This window comes from Sciurus carolinensis, chromosome 3, assembly GCF_902686445.1.
Source record: "Sciurus carolinensis chromosome 3, mSciCar1.2, whole genome shotgun sequence".
Classification (NCBI taxonomy): Eukaryota; Metazoa; Chordata; class Mammalia; order Rodentia; family Sciuridae; genus Sciurus; species Sciurus carolinensis.
In genome coordinates, this window is record NC_062215.1 from 100921025 (window position 1) to 100941267 (window position 20243).

The 20243-nt window shown below is 39.4% G+C and overlaps 1 protein-coding gene across 2 annotated transcripts in view; it reads left to right on the forward strand.

Moving 5' to 3' along the window:
• Lypd6 (LY6/PLAUR domain containing 6) overlaps nt 1-20243 on the forward strand; it is a 136175-nt gene that overhangs the window by 101970 nt on the left and 13962 nt on the right. For both annotated transcript variants that reach the window (XM_047545711.1, XM_047545712.1), the window contains 2 exons: nt 3574-3761; nt 10978-11076. In XM_047545711.1, coding sequence (XP_047401667.1) covers nt 3623-3761; nt 10978-11076 — 238 coding nt within the window. In that variant the 5' untranslated portion in view covers nt 3574-3622. The remainder of the gene's footprint in view (nt 1-3573; nt 3762-10977; nt 11077-20243) is intronic.

Below are 20243 nucleotides of genomic sequence, written 5' to 3' on the forward strand. Positions count from 1 at the left end.
CAATTTCAACACATTATTTTTTAAAAAGTGAAAATGGGAAATTCTGCAAAAGATTATAGTGAGATAGTAAGTTAAAAGTTCTAGTGTGCCACATCATTTTACAAGTCCTTCCCTTCCCCCAAGTAACTGGAAAAAAGTTTCCACCATACTCAATCCTCATCCATTTAACTTTAAATTCTACAAGGAGTTTGCATTACTATTTAATTTACTTTGCTACAAAGATAAATTTCCATATTCTTGATATTGCCTATTTTAAAATATTACCTGAAGATACTTCCCCCGCCTAACAGGTTATATTTTGGATCATAAAATAGATATAGTATATATGATTTCAAGTTAAGTACTATTCTGTAGCATGGATCTGAATCTTATTTTTCTTTTTAGCAGATTTGATGATGTTTTTTATCCTTCATCTCTTAAGGAAAAACACAGGATGAGCTGGCAAAAGCAATAAGCAGAGGGCAGGAGACTATCCCTGGGGTATTAGAAGAGTCTGAGGCAAATGTCCCAAACCTCCACAGGGAAAGTAAGATAGTTATGGCAAATTCTGGCCTGAGGGACGATGGCCCCACAACCCAGGAAGCAGTTTATACCTCTTGTGGTGCCTCAGATCATTTATACCATTTGTAAAATTATCAGCAATCTCTCTGTGACATATCATGTAACAGAAGATGTTTGAAAAAAAATATCCTGTTCTGTGGAATGAAATGTGGTCCCCCCCAAGTTTATATGTTGAAACCATAATCTCCAGTACCTCTGAATGTGACTATTAGAGAAAGGTCCAATAAGAAGATGATCAAGATTAAATGACATCATAAAAGTGGGACCCTAATTCATTAAGGACTGGTGTCCTTTTAAGAAGAAGACACATCTGAAAAAAAAGCCCAAAAAGGACACAGTGAGAAGGTGGCCATCTGCAAGCCAAGTAGAAAGGCCCAGGAGAAACCAACCCAGCCAACACCTTGATCTTGGACTTCTACCCTCCAGAACTGACAAATAAATTTCTGTTGGTTAAGCCACCAGTCTCTGGTGGTTTTCACATCCTGTCTTTACTATTGATACTTTACTTTCCAATCATGTCTTCATACATTTGTTCATATTTATGTTTATAGTGACAGATATACTGTTCATTTTAATCTCTAATTCTCAAATTGAGTCCTGATGCAGATTAGGAGGAGATGGGGGTGTTGGCTGTGGTATACAGTCAGGTCTCCAGGGTGTGTTGTGCAGACCTGTCCCTTGGCTACTGCCTCAGCTTGCCTCACCTGACCCACCTCACCATGATACCATGATGGTGGGGGAGAGCCAGAATGGATGTAAAACAAAGCAGTTTGCACTCACTGAAGATGATGTTTGTCTCTATCACTTGACTATTACCTCAAAAAGGGAAAGGTGCTGCTGATTTTTTTTTATTTTCTTATCATGTTGTTCAATCAAGCACCTAATACAGTGACTGGCAGTCATATTTATTAAGTGACCAAGAGCCAATGAATGCAAGTTTTTTCAGAGAACCAAATCATAAATGGAAGATGGCAGAGTGTGCATGGAATTGGCAAGGCTGGCACTGTTCTGCTGTGCAGTGATAAGGGCTTGTTATGGTTTGGATGTGAGGTGTCCCCCAAAAGCTCATGTGTGAGACAATGCAGGAAGGCTTAGGGGTGAAATGATTGAGTGATAAGATTCTAAACCCAATCAGTGAATTAATCCCCTGATAGAGATTAGCTGAGTGGTAACTGAAGGCGGGTAGGGTGTGACTGGAGAAGGTGGGTCATTGGGAGTGTGCCTTTGGGATATTTATTTTGTATCTGATGAGTGGAGTCTCTCTCTGCTTTCTGATCATCATGTGAGCCACTTCCCTCTTCCACACTCTTCCACCATGATGTTCTGCCCCACTTAGGGCCCTCAGGAATGGACCTGGCTGTTTGTGGACTAAGACCCCTGAAACCATGAGCCTCCAAATAAACCTTTCCTCCTCTAGAATTGTTCTGGTTAGGTATTTTAGTTGCAGCAGTGAAAAAACTGACTAAACAGGGCTCTATTCTATTTGCTAATGATTTGTCAGTGTTTTTAAGAAATAATGAACACACTAATGTTCCTGGAGGCAATTTTAGTGTATTGTGCCTTGTTTGGTTTTAGTTAGTCTTTTTTGTTTTTTACAATTTTAATCAAGTTGTTATAATACTATTCATTTAATATTGCCCCGATACATAACTTTGTAAAAGTGCTTGTGGGATATAAAGAGTTGGGTTCATCCTGGGCTCCTTAAAATGCTTCCTTTCCCAAAGTCATTGTCATACTTTTTATCATTGTTTTGATCACTATTGCTTTGTAGTACATTTTAATATCAGATTAGGCCACACTGATTTTCTGTGTTGAGTGTCTGTTTCATTATATATTTAGTCACTATTTTTTTTTGCAAAGTGATTTAAACGTTCATGTTATTTTTAAAAATCTCATTGAATGTTTGTATTAAATCTGTAAACAAAATGTCCAAGTTACAGTTTTTCAACCAAGTGAAAATAAAATGAACATCTAACCTCAACCCCTTGCATGAGCAAGAGAGACGAGGGTACTTGGACAATAGTAGCACTTGGGGACAAGCTGTATAGGAAGCTAAGAAGCTGGCATGCAAATAGAAGCATGTGTCAATTAGGACATATCTCTGTATTTTGAGTAAGCTCAATAGTTTGACCCTATTACAGATTTTTATTGCCCTCAATTTTGAGTGAAAAGCCTAAAATCAGAATAAAGGACAGATAGTAGATGATTGCTTAGTGCTAAGTTATAACTTGATCTTATGTCATCAGTTTTGTTTTTACACCTTGAATCGGTCTTAGGAAGCACACAGTGTGGCCCAATGTTTAAAAATTCGGGCTCAAAAGCCACACTGCCTGGGTTTGAGTCAACTCCTCTCCTTATTTGCTGGATTTCAGTTTACTCAAAATGGGATAATCATAGATAATTAGAGTGCCTACCTCATAGGGCTATTAGGAGAATCAATTGGTATTTGTAAAGGACTTCAACAGTATCTGACCAACAAATATTAGTTATATTGAGAAGATTTGTGTTCTTGAGACACTTTTTGGCTCGGGAGAGGTCAACTTACTTATGCTTCTTTTCTAAATCTGAAAGTGTACCCTGTACAGTTTTGCATGGCCATGACCCAGTAAGGCTGCACCCTCATGCCTGGTCCACACTGTTATCAGGGAAATGCTTCTGAGCTTTTGTACCTGACTTATTTATCGTTGCTGTCTGGCAGTCATTCCCTGGCCTTCTGGCAAAAATAGCTGGATTTCATTAAAATTCACTCTCTCTTGATACCATCTCTGCTCAATATTAGAAGGGATTGCTACCAGTGGAGCTTTAGCAACCTGATTAAGAATAGATTTGGGCTGGAATGTTCCAAGTGCTCTACAATTACCATTTATAACATTTCTCCCTATGGCTCCTCACTTTCCTGTGCACTGGGCTCCCTGTCCCTCCCCATCCTGTCTCAACCAAGTGGGAACACAGCCAAGGCTCTTGTGGCATTCTCCAGCTGGACACTGAGATGCGTCTGTCTTCATATTTCAGGTGCAAGTTCTCTCCCATCGTCTGAAGTCCCCACTCTGGGGCCCTCTGTATGAGTGACACGTGGCCTGCCATGGAACCTGGCCCTGCTCTGGCCTGGCTCCTGCTCCTGAGCCTGCTGGCTGATTGTCTGAAAGCTGCTCAGTCCCGAGACTTCACAGTGAAAGACATTATCTACCTCCACCCTTCAAGTAAGATTGTTTGTTCTCTTTGCTGCAGAAATGTCACTATTTCAAATAAGAAGTGGTCAGAAAAGTGGCCAGGGGAAGGCAGTCTTCAAAGCCAGGGAAACATCCAGTGATTTAATTGATAGGTGCATTTAGTTAACAAAAGATGCTTTATGTTTTGCCCCCACTTTCTCACAGGATGTTTGGTTTTTATTTTAAGTCAAACTACTAGTTTTCTCTGTTCCCTGCACAATCACTCAGATTCTAAATATCCTTCCCCAGTCCTCAGTCAGTTATCAAAGTGAACCGCTGTGTCCCAGGAGGCAGATTATAAAAGATCAGTCCTCTCTAGGTAAGATAATAGCTGGTCTTCCTCTCTGTGCATCTAATTCTCAGTTTCAGCATCGATGACTCCCACAACTTCCTATTCCCTCTGCCTTTTGTTTTCTGGAGTTTAAGGATTCTCTGGGGAGTGCATAATAGTGTAGATGCTCAGATTCCTGCCCTCGAGTTTCTGATTTGCGTATATCTGGGGTTATACTTGTGGATTCATGCTTTCAGCAAGAATTTCGGATCCTTCTGCCACAGGTATCCTGAGGATTTCATTTTGGGAAGCACAACAGTTCTACTTCCTCCTTTGGTCTCCATCTCTGTATTTATCTGGTTTCCTTTGGTCTTGTATACTCCTCTTCTGAATTGCCCCTCTGGTAGTGAGAACTGGCTACGTTGTGTGCATTTGGGCCTTTAGCTTTGGTTCCAAGGTACATTGTTCTTTTAAAATGGTCTGCTCAACAAATATTGTTCCCATGTCCACTGTGTGTGGAGCATTGTGATAGGCATGAAAGGTACACAGACAAACAAGACTTACTTTTGAGGATCGTGCAGACCTAAAGCAGAGGTAGCCACCTGGATTCCTTCCAGAATGTTCCATACCTGCATATTCTGGGTTAGCTGAGAGGTGGTAGGTGTAATGCATAGGGGCTTGGAGCTACAGGACTTTGGATTCATCAACTGCTTCCTCAGCTCCTGACTTGAATTCCCTAACTTTGTGAAGATTAAATGGCATAATGCATATGAAGCACTTAGCACTGAGTAAGAACTGTAGTAGATATTCAGTTAATGTAAAATTGTTTTAAGTGTTTGTTTTCTTATTTCTAAAACAATACGTACCCTGTAGCATTATTTTATGGACCAGAAATACCTGTAAAACTCTAGATCCATACAAATAAGCAATTTAATGATGGTTGTTTATGTTATTGTTATCATTGCCTTCAACAGCAAATGAAGAGTGTTGAGAATTCACCACCCTTATTTTATATAGCTCCAAATACACTTTAGCTAGGCAGCAAGTGATTTCTTCTGACTTTGCTCTGTACCTCTCAGCAGTGCAGTCTGGTGCCTACTGCTTAATTGCATGGAAAACTTTTCTGGATGATTAATTTGGTGGAACTTTTACTTCATTTTAATAATATCCATGAGAAGAAGATACATTAATACCTGCTCTGTTTTCTAGATTGTGTTTTATTCTTTTCTTCAAATGCCATGCTTTTTTTTTTTTTTTGAATTAGACTTGTTGAGTCAGAAACCTAGATTTCACTCTCTTTAGTTTGACTGCCAGGGTCTGTGGCTTCCGTGAAATGGTTCTCTGTCAGCTCTAGTGACAAACTCAGTAGTAAGTGGGCCGTAGAACTGGCCTCTGGCCTCCTCTGAGGCTGTGATTGTACACGCAGGGAGGAAAGGAAAATCAAGTTGCGAGGGTTTAAGCAAACAAGAACAGAGCAAACATGCCACTTCTACCTCAACAGGTGACCAGCCAGTGCCCAGGACAAGTACACCCCTATTTGGAAAATCGAGTTCAGAATGGGTCTTTGAAGGATGAGCTCTGCCAGGGCAGAACTCTGCTCTTTAGAAGTTGATGGAAAAGTTCTGCTGATGTGACCTATGTTAATTAAAGCTGTGGCCTGATTAGAAGGATCTCACCACATATAATGAACTGTGTTTTCTGATATGATTTTGAATAGTGGAAGATAAAAGTGACTCCTATAAGTCACTATAAGCATAACTATAAGTAGAGAGTTCACCAGCAAGTCTGGATGTGAACCCTCTCTTTAAGAATCTCCATAAGGGTCACAGGCAGCAAAATCCTTGTTGAATTGAAGTTACCATGAATGGCTTCCACTCGGTTGGAACTTTATTCTGCCCACTTCAAATCAGAGTTAACTTTACATTTCTCCAAACTATTTCAGGAGTTTGTAGTGTGTGTTTGTTTTCACTTTTGATTTTTTAAACAGCTATGGTCCCCTGCCCTTGAGCACTAGATCACGTTTCGATGGAGTGATCTCTCTGCCAATAAGCAGGTTTCTGTTGTAATTTTGGTCACAAAAGAATATACGAGGGAAGCGTGAGATTAATTTGATTTTGCATAATTTATGTAATTGCTTCACTTTGTGGGGAGAGGCACAGTCGGCTTTCTGTGGGTCACTGAGGGAGCCAGATTAATGTTAGGTAGAAAAGCTGGGACCCTAGTGCTGAGAATTGCATTGATGCAGGAGGTGTAAGAAGGCACACGTAAACTCATGGGCCTGAATCAGCCATCTGATAATACCTGCCTGCAGCTGGAACCCAGGCTGAGCAAATTCAGCCTCCCATAACTAATCTCCTTTGCTTTCTGGTTTCCCAATCTTTGAAGTTCCTAAGCCTTTGAAAGAAAGAATCTTTATGGCTCTCAAAGTTGAGGCACTATCCTTCATAACATTCTGTTCTACACTTTCTATGTCCTTTTTCCCCTTTATTATATGAATAGTGTAGCTTTCTTCCCCCTCTATGATTAAAACAAAAGTCTAGTAAAAACTTGCAAAACAAGAGTTAGTATTAAGAGCAATGGAGACATTTGTTTGGTTGTCAGACACCCGTGATAGCAAAATGTAGTATGTTAAAGGACTGCAACCTGTTCTTGCCTCCATTTCTTCCCTTAGACTAGAAACTTTTTCTAAAAATGTCCAATTTTCCTCTGGATGCATGTTTTGAACTTTTCCTTAAATGTGAATTGAAGAACTATATCCCTGAAGGGGGCTTGTTTCTGCCTAAGTTGGGAGCCAACCAGATTTATTCACAATCCTGTGCTACCCCTGTGTTAGTAAGGAGACTTTCTAGATAAGTACCAGGAAATGCATTTCTGTCAGAAATATGTTCCTATCAAAGTCATACTGACAGTATTTTGTTGACAAGTGGACTGGAAAGGAAGATACATTTATTAGATTTCTAGAATTTTTATAATGGTATCCAGTTTCTAAAAACAATGGAAATTAATTAGGCAAGAATAGAAGTCTGGGTGCATTACACATCAGCATACATTTCAAAACGTCTGTTCTCTCCACACTTTGGGTAACTGAAGGCCTTTGTCCAGGCAAAAGTTCCAAGAGATGGAAACAAAGACTAAATCTTTCCTGATGCCTTACAAATGAATTATGGTAGGTTGAACTAGGGCTGACCATGAGAGTTAATGGACAGATTATTTTACAGGAAGTAACTGGGCACTTTGGTATTTCTTTTTTTCTTTACAATCACCTTTTCTTGAGGGACCAAGGACTTATGCCCTGAAATACAGAGTACTAAGCTTATTAACTCTGTGATCAAGAGCCAAATTAGATTCATTCACAGCTGGGGCTACAACAATCTGAAACTCTGCTTGCTTTGTAATTCTTTGAAGTAACAGAGAAGAAAATAGCACATCTCTTAGGAACCTCTTTCTGTCCTTTAAAAGAAAAAAAAAGCACTCTATCAGATGCAGTATCAATTAGCAAGTTTCTAGGGATAGTTGTTCATCTGTAGACCTTATTTTTGGCTAAATATTTCCAGAGGGAATAATCTAACCATTTTCTCGGGATTGTACTATAATTAGCTACTTAAAGTTGAGCATGTTTACAGAGATTTGTCATAAACCAGCATTTATTCACTGAATGGTACTACCTTCCAATATATCAATAAAAGTTTCCATAAGCAAATATTATGCTGCAGTCATGGAGAATTGACACAGATATGGAGTTGTAGATTTTAAACTAGAACTAACCCAAAACGAGCTCATTTGGTTAATTGCCAGTGATAGACACTGATGAACTCATTCAGGGCAAAGCTTCATTTTGCTGCCATTGTACTTTAGTTTATACTCCTGTTTAAATTTTGATGTCCTCTGGGTCAATTTCAGAGCTGAGGCTCACTCATGTAAGAAATGACAGGATTTAAATTGTCACTACTCTTGTATCTTTTTGAAAAACCTTTTAAGTAATCCAAATCTGGGAACACTACCACTTATTAATGTTTGGTTCTCAATAACTTTGTTCTCAGAGCAGTTGGATCATCAATCTTCATTCAAAGTTCTTAATTTATCTCTTTGATGGGAAAGTTTCCAGGAATAACTAACCCAACATTTCAGCCAAAAATTTTTGTTGGCTGCAGTGACATACAGATAAAATTGGATGCTCTAGGGAATTAATCATGAAACTGAAGTGGTATGGCTAGCTCACAGTCATAAACCTTGGAGAATATGATGATCATTTTTTTGAGAAACACTGTTCTTTGCCAAATCTTTTAAATAATTATTTTTTGAAAATCCTACTTTGATCATTCTATTTCAGATTTTACAAACTGTAATTTTAAGTTTTATTTAAAGTTACTTATATATAAACTTGTTTTTAATAGTGTAACTATTTTTTTAAAGTGTCCAGTCAAGAGAAGTTCCCAGAATATTTTTTATGGTTTTTCTCATAGTGGATTTTATAAAAATAGTCTAATTAAAATGTTTGTAAGGGGCTGGGGTTGTAGTTTAGTGGTAGAGCACTTGCCTAACATGTGTGAGGCACTGGGTTCAATCCTCAGCACCACATAAAAATAAATAAATAAAATGTGAAGGTACTGTGTCTATCTACAACTAAAAAAGTGTATATTTTTAAAATTTTATTTTTAGAGACTGCATTTTGATTCATTGTACACAAATGGGGTACATGATGTAGACCATTCATGTAATCATACATGAACATAGGGTAATGATGTCTGTCTCATTCCACCATCTTTCATACCCACTCCCCCACCAACTTCCTTCTACACAATCCAAAGTTCCTCCATTCTTCTCTTACCCCCCTTCCCTATAATGTATCATTATCCACTGATCAAAGAAAACATTTGGCCTTTGGTTTTTTTGGGATTGGCTTATTTTACTTAGCATGATATTCTCTAATTCCATCCATCTACCTGCAAATGCCATAATTTTACTAAAATAATTTTTTAAAAATGTAAGATTATTGAATGGCTTGGGAATTCAAAAATGTAATTTGTATAAAATTCTTAGGCAAGTGTTTATCAAAATAGAATCTTTGAATTCAAATATAATTCACTTTGCTAGGTGGTGGAATATGGATATATACAAATCATACGTGTATAGTTTCACAAAATACTTTCTTCTGCTTTGTAATAATTATGTGAGCGTTTTCCCCCTGGTGAAATTGCCTCATGGGAGTGAGGTGGGAGGGTGGGTACCTCCACGCTGCTTTCCCCTCATCTTGTGAGATGATCCATGCCCCTGCTATTAGTTTGGTTTTGCGTTTGAGTCACTAACTTCTTGGAGGAACATAAAACTCTCAAATGTGCCATGCAAAGGTCCAGTTACTTGTCTTCTTAGACAGTTTATGACTTTTGACCATGTTAGGGTATTGGATATTGTCACAGTCAGCTCTGTGAAATATTGCAGGCAAATACATGGATGGGCAGCTATTCTAGGCAAGGTGAAAATCAAAGTTATATCTGGCCCATAATTCTGGCCTTAAGCTGCTGCCTCCTCCTTCATTTATTTTTGATAACATACTTAATTGGTTCCATGTGGGCAAAGCAATTTACCCTGAGATGATTATTTCCGCCAGTGGGATACGCAGGCTCAGCCATCTGCGAGGGAGAACAGTTGGCTCCTGCAGATGAAGTGTTTGAGTGTCTGCAGCTTTCAAATAGGCCAGGTAATTTTACACATTAAAAAGAAATGCACAAGTTTTTTTTATGAAAGTCAGGACTCTAAATAGCAAAGCAAGCAAATGATTATAACTAAGAGATAATTAAAAGCATATTGAGGAAAAGGACAGAGCGCATCCAGGCCTGACATTCCTTATTGATCCTCATCCTTGTGCTGATGAAGGTGCTGGTGTGCTGGGCACTCTCCAGAGCCATGACTCTCGTGTGACACCTCCCACCTGAGCAAGGAGACAGGCCAAAGAACATAGGTACCTGGAGGATAATCTCCTCAGAACACAAAGATAGGCAGCTCAGGGGTGGGGAGAGGTCAGAATGGATGGGAGGGGCTTGCTGGAACTGGATGTCTCATATTTCTCTCCAAATATCCCACATGCTGTCATCCCCAAACCTCGTACCAACTCACCTGTACTTCATTTTCAAAATTTTGTCAATTCAAAAATGTCACATGAATGAAACCATATGTAATCTTTTGGGTTGTTTTTTTTTTTTCCATTGAGAATGATTTCCTGGAAATTCATCCAAATTTTTGGCTATGTTAATAGTTCTTTTTTTTTTTTTTTTGGCTGTCCAGTATCCCATAGTATGAATGTACCACATTTTGTTTAACCATTTGCTCATCAGAGGACTTGTGGGTTGTTTCCAGTTTTCAGTCATCACAGGTTGAATATCTTGTATCTGAAATGCTTGAGACCAGAAAGCTTTCAGATTTGGGATTTTTAAAAATTTTTTCAATATTTGCATACATAATGAGTTGTCTTAGGAACAGGACCCTTGTCTAACCCTAAATTCATATATGTTTTACACATACCTTATACATATATATAATCTCTGATTATTTTATACAATATATTTGGTGCTTCTGCAATTTGACTATGATCTGCCACATGTGGCTAGGTGTGGAATTTTGGGAATGTCATGTGAATGCTCAAAAAACTCACATTTTGAAGGATGTTAGAGTTCAGAATCTCGATTAAGAATGTGCAACCTGTACAAAAAAGTTGCTGTGGATATTTATTTGCAAATTTTTTTGTGTGGATATAAATGAATTTCTCAGGAATATATTTTTAACAGATAAACTGTTGGGTCATATGGTAGTTAAGTGTTTAGTTTTTTAAGACACTACCAATATGTCTAAAGAACCCTTTTTTATAAATGAATATGTCTAACTTCACAGGATTCTGTGCTCAGTCTGAAAATCAATCTTTTCTTTTGATTATTTTTGTAGCCACACCATATCCTGGTGGATTTAAATGTTTCACCTGCGAAAAGGCAGCAGACAATTATGAATGCAACCGATGGGCTCCAGACATCTACTGTCCTCGAGGTAAACTCTCAATAGACAGATTGGGTTCCCCGGAGCTGTTCATGAGTGAGTAGCCCTATAGACCTGGTGCATGCTTGCAATCTCAATGGCTCCTCTAGCATAAGGTTTAGCAGATCTTTTATGCTGTGCTAATAACTTTTCCTCAAAGACTCTAAGAAATATAAAGGGATCCGTAGGCTTGCCCCCTTTCTCATGAAACATCTGTGGAACTCCACAGGAGCTAAAAGAAACTTTCCCAGACCAGGGGCCAGCCAAATGCAGAACAAGAAGAGAACCGCCAGTTTGTCTGGCACTCTTTGAAGCATTAGTCATTACATCGTAATTTCTTTCATGTAAAGTATGAATTGATGCTCATATAAAGATGCCATTTATTACATATCTTACCAGAGACTTCTATACTGAGACTGCATGAAAGCTAGAGTTCTAAATGTCATCATTGCCAAAATAAAAATCCTGAGCTTTTTTAAACATTAAGTTCTCTTTGAAGGATGAGATGGTATCCAATTGAAGCTTGAAATTTTGACCCAAAGCCCTGTTTCATAATAAAGACACCTCATAGTCACATCTCTTTTATCCTGTCAAGTCAAAAAAGATTTTTATATGTGGCTATGGAATCACTGTTGATTGGCTGCTTTATTTAGGAGGAAAGTGGATTCATTCAATGTAAGGAGGAGGATGAGAGTGGGATATTTTATTGACAAATGTTTGAGTGAGTAGTCAGCACATGTCACTGCTGATCTAACTCAGTTGTTAAAGTGACTGGAAACACCAAATACATTGGTTTTCAACATAATGGAAGAGCTCTTATGCTCAACCTAATGAATGGTACTCTGCTTCTCAAGGTAGAGTGGAAACTGAGAGAGCCCAGAAAATGTCATTAAAAGACAGATTTCAGCTACCCAAGCCAGTGCTGTTGAACCCAGACGCCTCTTCCTGGGCTGTCCCATAGAAATTCCTGTGGAACTTTTCAAAAATCCCTGAAACCTGTGTCCTGCCTAAACCAGTGACTCCAAATTTCACTATGATTATCACTCTATGGAGGACTTATTAAAACACAGACTTCTGTTACCACCCCACTTAGGTCTGAGATGGGCTTCAAACTTTGTATGTCTGAAGAGCCCCAGATGATACAGATGCTTCTGGTCTAGAGACCACTCCTTAAGAACCATAATTCTACCTAAACTAGCATCTCTGAGATTAGGTCCCCGCATTGGTACTTTTAAATATTCCAGCTGATTTTAATGAGCAGTCAAGGGCAAGAATCACTGGGGGCTCTTCTACCCGCTGATCAGGAAATGTGTTGTCATTTCTAGATTCTTCTGTTTGCTATTAGGTAGACATGTCAGTGGAGTCCCAAAAGATTACAGGGAAATGAAAAACATGGAGACACTAAAGATTAGCTTAATCACAAATTAGATATCCAGCCACCTGGTATCCATGGTAAGTCCTATCCCTATTGTCTTCTGCAGTCACTGCCCATTTCTGGATGAGCCAGTATTTCTGACTTTAGCATTGCAGGATAAACAATTGGGCAAGGTACTAATGGACCTGATTGAACCACTACTTCCTAAGCCTGCCTGCACATTGAAAACACTGATGCCTGGGTCCATTCTCAGGATTCCTAATTAACTGGCATATGGGGTGTGGCTAGGAATAAGGATTTTTAAAAGTTCCCTGGGTGACTAATACGCAGCATAATTTGACAATTATAAACAGTGACTCTGGACAAAAACAGGATGATCTGCTGTGTATCTAGTAACTTCTGGGTTGGTTCCTGCTGGGACAAACCTGGCCGATTGTCTTCAGAAACTATTGCAATTGATCAGAGATTGTACACAGGAAGTGTATCTTACTCTGTGCTGCTATAACATAATATTACAGACACAGTAATTTATAAACAACAGAAATTTATTTCTCACAGTTCTGAACGCTGGGAGTCCAAGATGGAGGTGTTGTGTCAGTAGGTCCAGTGTCTAGTGAGGGCCCCATTTCCATGCTTGCAAGACAGCATCTTGTTGTTGCATCCTCTGGGGACAGAAGTGCTCTGTCCTCATACATCAAAAGGCAGAAGGTATTGGCATCAGCTGCTGCCAGTATTCAGCCCAAACCACACCATTTTGCAACCCAGATTGTCAGTCTGTGAACATCCTAACCAACCATTGGTCCAGATTTTCAGCCTGTGAATATTAGCCTGCAAAATTTGACTCCTTAAGAATAGCTCCACCACCATTCTCTCTCTCTCTCCCTTGCTCTTACATGTTCTCTCTCTCTCTCTCCTCTTTCTCTTTTTTCTCTCTCTCTCCCTCTCTCTCTGTCTCTCTCTCTCTCACCCTGTGGGCTTAATAAAATCTCTGCCTGTCTGCTTAATAAAATCTCTTGTGTGAGTTCCCACATCCAGAGTGGTTTCTGGGTCCTTTCAGAAGGGATAGAAAGGAACAAACCCAATCCCAGGAGCCTTTTGTAAGGGTCCCAATCCCACCTAAAGGATCTACTCTCATGACTTAATCATCTCTTAAAGACTGCCTTTCAATATCATCATGTTGGTGATTAAGTTTCAACATGAAATTTGGAGGACACATACAGACCACAGCAAAGTGTGGCTATGCTTGTTTTAGAACTGACTTAGCTCTGAGATACCTTAGCAGACTTTATGCAGAGGAAAAGAAAGGTATGTGAACTGGTCTACAGACTTGATTATATACAAGTATATCCCTATCACAGAGAAAAACAAACAAAAAGCAGGTGACCAGGATCACTGTGGGAATGCTTCTCAGGGAAAGAGAAAGCTCCATCTGGATGTTTCCTTTTAAGATAGGAATCTATCCTTTCAAAGTACAGATACCTAAAAGTGCCACAAAGTGGTCTTTACACAATTTACCCTTTTTTCTTTTCTCCCCTACACTTTTATCTTTATGTCTTTAAATTTATAGGGATAAATGGAAAGTCTTGCACTGAAGTTCATGGCAGAAAATGACCATGCCAAGTCCCTGGGGCAATTATGCAGTGAGAGATAGGAATCTGGTTTCTTCTTTCCAGGAGCAGGCCGTTTAGCCTGGGAGATAAGATCTGAACATATCAAATGTCAAAAATAGCAGGACAAAGTTAAGTGCCAAATGAAACAGGGCATTGAGTGCTGTGGGAGTGTAAGGGAGGAAGAGCATCTGGGGCTGAGTTTGCCGGTGAAAGCAACTCAACAGCCCGACACCTGGGAAATGGGTTTAGAACCCTGGAGAAGGCAAGTCTTCCCGGGAGTCCTTCAGAACAGTGGAGATGGGATATTCCAAGTGTGCTCAGTGGATGAGGAGAGACCGCACCTGGAAGTAGCAACTAGTTAGTATGAAAGAATAAGAGGAGCAAAATAGTGGAGTCAGATTGTTTGTGTGGGGACTTGAGCATCAGGTAAGGAGGGGGCACTCAAGCCCTAACCTGGGAAAAGGTGCAGCCACACTCAGCCCCCTGCCTGATCAGCCCTTCTTCCCATGAGTCGGCTGTTCTTTCCTCCATGTTTTCTCCATATTTTTTAATCCATAAAAATAGCACTGTTTTATTATTAGGTTAAAATGTAAAATGTGTTTCTTTTCTTGCTTATCATGCCTGGAGCAGGTATAAGACTACCGACAGGCTTAGTAAGTGCAGCAGAGAAGTTCCCATGGAAAGGCATCCTGGCATTCTAAAACATTTCCCAGGTTTTGTTTCTTGCTTTGCAACATATTTAACTAGGTTTTAATTATTGGAGGTGAAAAAACCATTTCTCATAGCATTTAATTTTATCTTTATGAAATTAGCACACACACCTAATTGCTTGGGGAAGGATTGAATTTGAAAGCTAAATTCAGTTAGTGGATGAACATGGAGACCCCGCATGTCCTAATGGCTGATGCTTCTGGAGTTGACAGACCTGTGAATTACCACTGGGTCCAAACTGCTTGGAGAAAACCTCCAGCCATGGTGGCATCAGCCAGCCACACCTCTAAGCTGACACAGCTTCGCTGTCATTCTTACTTTGGGAATGTGCATTGTGTACATGTAAGTACTTCCTCCTCCATTCCATGACTGTTACCTCTGTGCTTACAGATTCGTGGTCGCATACTCACTCCCTGGAAATGAGAATTTAAGATGTCCTCGGTAAATGGCTCCTGTTGCCTCACTTGCCTGGTCTTTTGTCCCTGACCATTTCCTTTTCCCTGTGTGTCATTTCAGGAACTACTCCTGACAAATCTGTTCAATTTTCTTGGTTTTGTGAACCAGAATGAGAAAGGCCCTTAAAATCATGTTATATAGGGACCAATTGAAGGAACTGATGAGGTAAAATAAAAGCTGAGTGTCACGTACTCGGATCCATGTCATTTTGCCCATGACTTTTCTCTGTGCTGCAAGATTAAAAGTTCCTTGAGAGAGGAACTGTATAAACGTTTAGTAAGAGTCTGTGGAATTAAATGTCAAGTCAAAAACATTACAGTTTTTAAAAAGACTCATTCTGCAGAGGACACCTAAGCCAAGGATATTATGTTCTTTCTTAATTAGGAAGTGCAGTTGCCTCCCTCTAAGGTACAATCTTCATGTGAATTTATTGCTGATAGGAAATTAGAAGAAAAATTTTGAGTTAGAGGACATATATCCTTTTGGTTCCAACTTCTGTGCTACTCAGTTTTTCTTTGAAAGTGAGTTCATTAAGATGTGCCTTGATGTCTCTTTCTGGACCAGTTGTCTGACGGTTCCTGGTACAAACAGGAAATAAAAATGGGATTCCCCAGATCAACTGAAGGTTACAAATATCCAGGAAAGACTTCCTCATTGACTTTTTTCAGACAGAGGTTTGGCCGAAATAGACAGGTTTTTTTAACATAACCTAAGGGTGTTTTTCCCTTTCTTCTACCCAATTTTACACTTAGGATATGGCCCTTTAGGGTTTCTTCCCTTTATACCTAGGTGTCTCTAAAGCCCGTAAAGACCCAAGAGAACTTCTCACTGTTTATCTTTAACATCGGCTCTTCCCCGAGATAGTGAGATCAATACCTCATTCATGGGATGTCCCTATCTGGAGAGTTCAATTGTGCATTTATAAATGTGTTGGTTATATCTTATCCACCACTTCTGATTGCTAAGTAATGAGGTGTTTTTTAGATTCTCTTTTATTTTATCAATTGCTAAATAAAAGTCTTAGACTTCCTTCTTTCTAAAGTAATTTTTTAATTAACTGTTAAAATACATACTGGAAAGGAAACAGATCATAAATGCACAGCTTGTGAATTTTTACAAGGTTAGCATTCAGGGTCTACCACCCTTGTGAAGCCATGGAACCCCAGAGTCTCCCAGTCATTATGCCCTACTCCACAAAGGTAACAATATTTACTACCTTTGAGTTGCCTATTAATGGAGCTGTAGGGAATGTGCTCCTTGCTTTCAAATATTGTATATGTGATATTTATCCATGTTTTGTCAGCAGTAAAATCATTCTTTCTCAAAGATGTATAGAAGATCATTATATGAATATACCAAAATTCATCTATTCCACTGTTGATGGACATTTGGATTATTTCCAGTATTTGAAAACCACGAACATCCTTATACATGTCCTTTGGTATATATACGCATGCATTTGTGCTCAGGCTATCCCAGACTCATGATTACCTGGCATGAGGCATGTGAGTGTTGCCTTTACCAAATATCACCTAATAGTTTTCTTAAACTGCCTGTACTGATTACGTGCTCACTAGCCAGGAACACAAGTGCCAGTTGCTGCACAACCTTGCCAACACTTAGTATTGACAGAGACAATAGAAGCCAGAAGTTAATGGCATTTTTAAAGTGCTAAAAGTGAATAACTGCCAACCTTGAATTTTAGCCTGAGCCTGTCAAGCCTCACTTCTCTCTTGGCTCTGCTGCCAGCTCCGAGCTCGTGTTTGTGCATCCAGGCCCCTGGAGAACAACAAAGGCTCTGCCCTACTTCTCTGCCCCTTGGCAGGGCTTTCTGCTTGGCTTCTCAGCCTCTCCACCTGTGCAGCTTTTGAATCAGCAAATGCCTGGAGGGGAGAACAGGTACAGAATGTCAGCCTGAACTTAAAAAAAACTTTTCTTTCCTCTGCTACCTTGCTCTTCCAATCCTACCCATCTTGGTAGCACTCCTATGTTTTCGTACAGATTTTTATTATTTTAGTTTTATCCTGCTACTTTACTTTTATTCTTTTTCTTGGTAAGATGATATAAGTTGGTCCATCTCAGGTAGCAGAATTCTCAAACTTATTCTTGTAATTAGAATTTTTCCAGCAGCTTTGAAGCCAAAAGTTCCACCATTCTATATTTAGAAGTTTTATTGTTCCCCACACTGAAAGCATCTAACCTGCTCCATTCACAGTGTTTCTGTCCAGATATTTTCTGTTCTCCTCTTCCTCTTCTTCCTCCTCCTCCTCCTCCTCTTCTTTTATTCCTCCTCTTCTTTTTTCAGTGTTGGGATTGAACTCAGGGCCTCACGCGTTGAGCAGGTGCTCAGCACTGAGCCGCATCCCCAGCCCTGTTCAGATGTTTTCTGTTACCACATGGCCTCAGCTGGGTTCATCCCCCAGATGCTTTTGTCCTCTTCTGTTTTCCTACTGTCACTGTCAACTCCTGCCTGGCCCCACTGCCTTGTCCTACATTCCCATCTGCCTCTTTAGCCTTCACCTTTTATGAACAAGCACATTGCTTCCTGAATTTCAGCAATTTTTTTAAAAAAGAAAGGTTCTTCAAGTGAGTGTGTCACCTGTCCTTAAGATGTGTGGATGATGTTTTTGGAAAGACAGGAAGGTATCTGTCTGTCTGGCAGTTTCTGCGTGAGGTACTGACTGCAGGAGAAGGAGCCCAGTCATGAGTCAGTCAGAGTGATGAGCACTTATTTAGTTTAAATGTCTGCCTTGAGGAGTTTCTTACATGAGACAAGAGAAGAAAACACATCTTTTTTAGGGATCTGTGGAGAGTCATTGATACGAGCAGGAAAACCAAGAGAATAATCTGATGCCAGGGTGCCAGAGGCCGTGTAATAATTCCTAATTAGGGCAAGCTTTAAATAATTCAGCTTCTGTGTGCTCAGTTTGTAGTTCATCATCTTCATAACTCAGTTTTCTTTCATCTTGGGTTCTTTTTTCTTTCACTTTCAATTTTACTGAACTTTGAATTAAGGTATAGCATACACTTGGAATATTGAACAGTGTAGTGGTCTTATTTTTTACAAATTGAACTCACCACACAAAATCACCCAGATGATGAAGTCACTGTTTTCAGGCGCTCAGAAGCGCTCTCCTGCCTATATTTATTTTATTTTTTACGACTAAGGATCTCTGTTATGGGATGAATTGTGCCCTGCCCCCAAATTTGTATATTGAAGTTCTGATCCCCAGTACCTTAGAATGTGACCGTGTTTGGAGATAGGATCTATGAAGAGGTAATTAAGATTAGATGAAGTCATTGGGCGGAGCATTAATTCCATGTAACTTGTGTCCTCATAAGAGCTCAGAACACAGACAGGCACATGGGGATGATAATGTGAAGACACAGGGATAAGATAGTCATCTATAAGCCAAGGAGTGAAACCTCAGAAGAAACCAGTCTTGCCAACACCTTGACTTCAAACTTCTCCAAAATGTGAGAAAACTTTTGTCTAAGTTAATCAGTCTGGTAGTTTTTTATGGCAGCCCTAACAAACAAATATAGCTCCTGGAGGCCAGGTGTGATGGCACAGGACTGTATTCCTGGAGATTTGGGAGCTGGAGACAGGAAAATCAAAGTTTGAGGACAGCCTCAGCTATTTAGCAAGACCCTCTCTCAGAATAAAAAATAAAAAGGGCTAGGGATGTAGCTCAGTGGTAAAGCACCTCTGGGTTCAATCTAACAATAAACTAGAATTGGAATAATAGAGTATATACCTTTTTGTATCTAACTTCTTTCATTCAAAATTATGAGAGACTTATCCATTTTGTTAGCTAACTCTCATTGGTATATGAATATATGCCATAATTTATTCTACCACTAATGGCATTTTTATAGTTTCCAGTTTTCATTTGTATAAGTTGTTCTTCTATAAACATTCTAGGGGCAGAATTTCTGGTTCATAGAATATTAATATGTTTATTCTTGTGACATCCAGGCAAATAATTTTGCAAATTAGTTGTACTATATGAAAATTATACTTCCTATAAAAGTATATTATTTTACTTTTAAATTGGATGAGACCATTCAAAACACAGGGAAGAGATGTTATAGACATCATAGAGCTAAATGATTTTAATTTGGTTCAACTTTGATTAGAAGAGCTTGGCTAGCTATTTCCTAAATATACTTCTATCTATGCTCATCATGAGGGGGGACTACAAACCCAACAAGAATGGACATTCTTCTCAAGGTTATAATTATAATCTAGAGGTGTAGATCTCAACCAGGAACAATTCTTCTGACTCTGGGGGAGATTGGTTGATATCTAAAGACATTTTATCACAATTAGGAGTGATATTGGCATCCGGTTGGAAGAGGTCATGAATGCTGCTAAATATCACGGCATAGAACCGTCCTCCAAATGGAATTGTCTAGCCTAAACTGTCAGAAGGACTGATGACTTCCATTTCTGGAAATATGTAGCAGATGTATGTTTCTATTCCTCCTGCCAACTACAACTAAAAATTCTGAATATTTTAGATAAATAAGCACCAATAAACCAAAAACGTCAAAAGACTCTGCAAGATGCAGAGAGAGAAAATGGCAGACTAGGTATTGACTTCAGGACCCAAAGAATAACACAGTGCACCAGAAGTCTTTTCTGCCTCATATATTCTATACTTGGAGCTGAAAAAGTCAACAACCTGAGAATGTCACAAGCACCAACAAAATAAACCCTAACAGAAATGTGCTCTTTCTAGCCAAAGGACCAGGAAAACATCACCTGGAAAGACAGAAAACCTAGATATTAACTGCTGTATTCTAACCAAACACCACAGAAGAAAAATTGTAGCCCTACCTACACCAGCAAAGGCTGGATGAAGAGTGTAGATTTCTATCCACAATAGGCTGTAGGCTGTGCTGAGGCACCCTGACCTCCCTTCTAGGATGGTATGGGAGGACAGTTAAGGGGAATTTCATCCCTTCTGGGCAATCATGAGGTCTCCAGTACCATTGAGATGCCTCTACACTTCCCTGGGGTT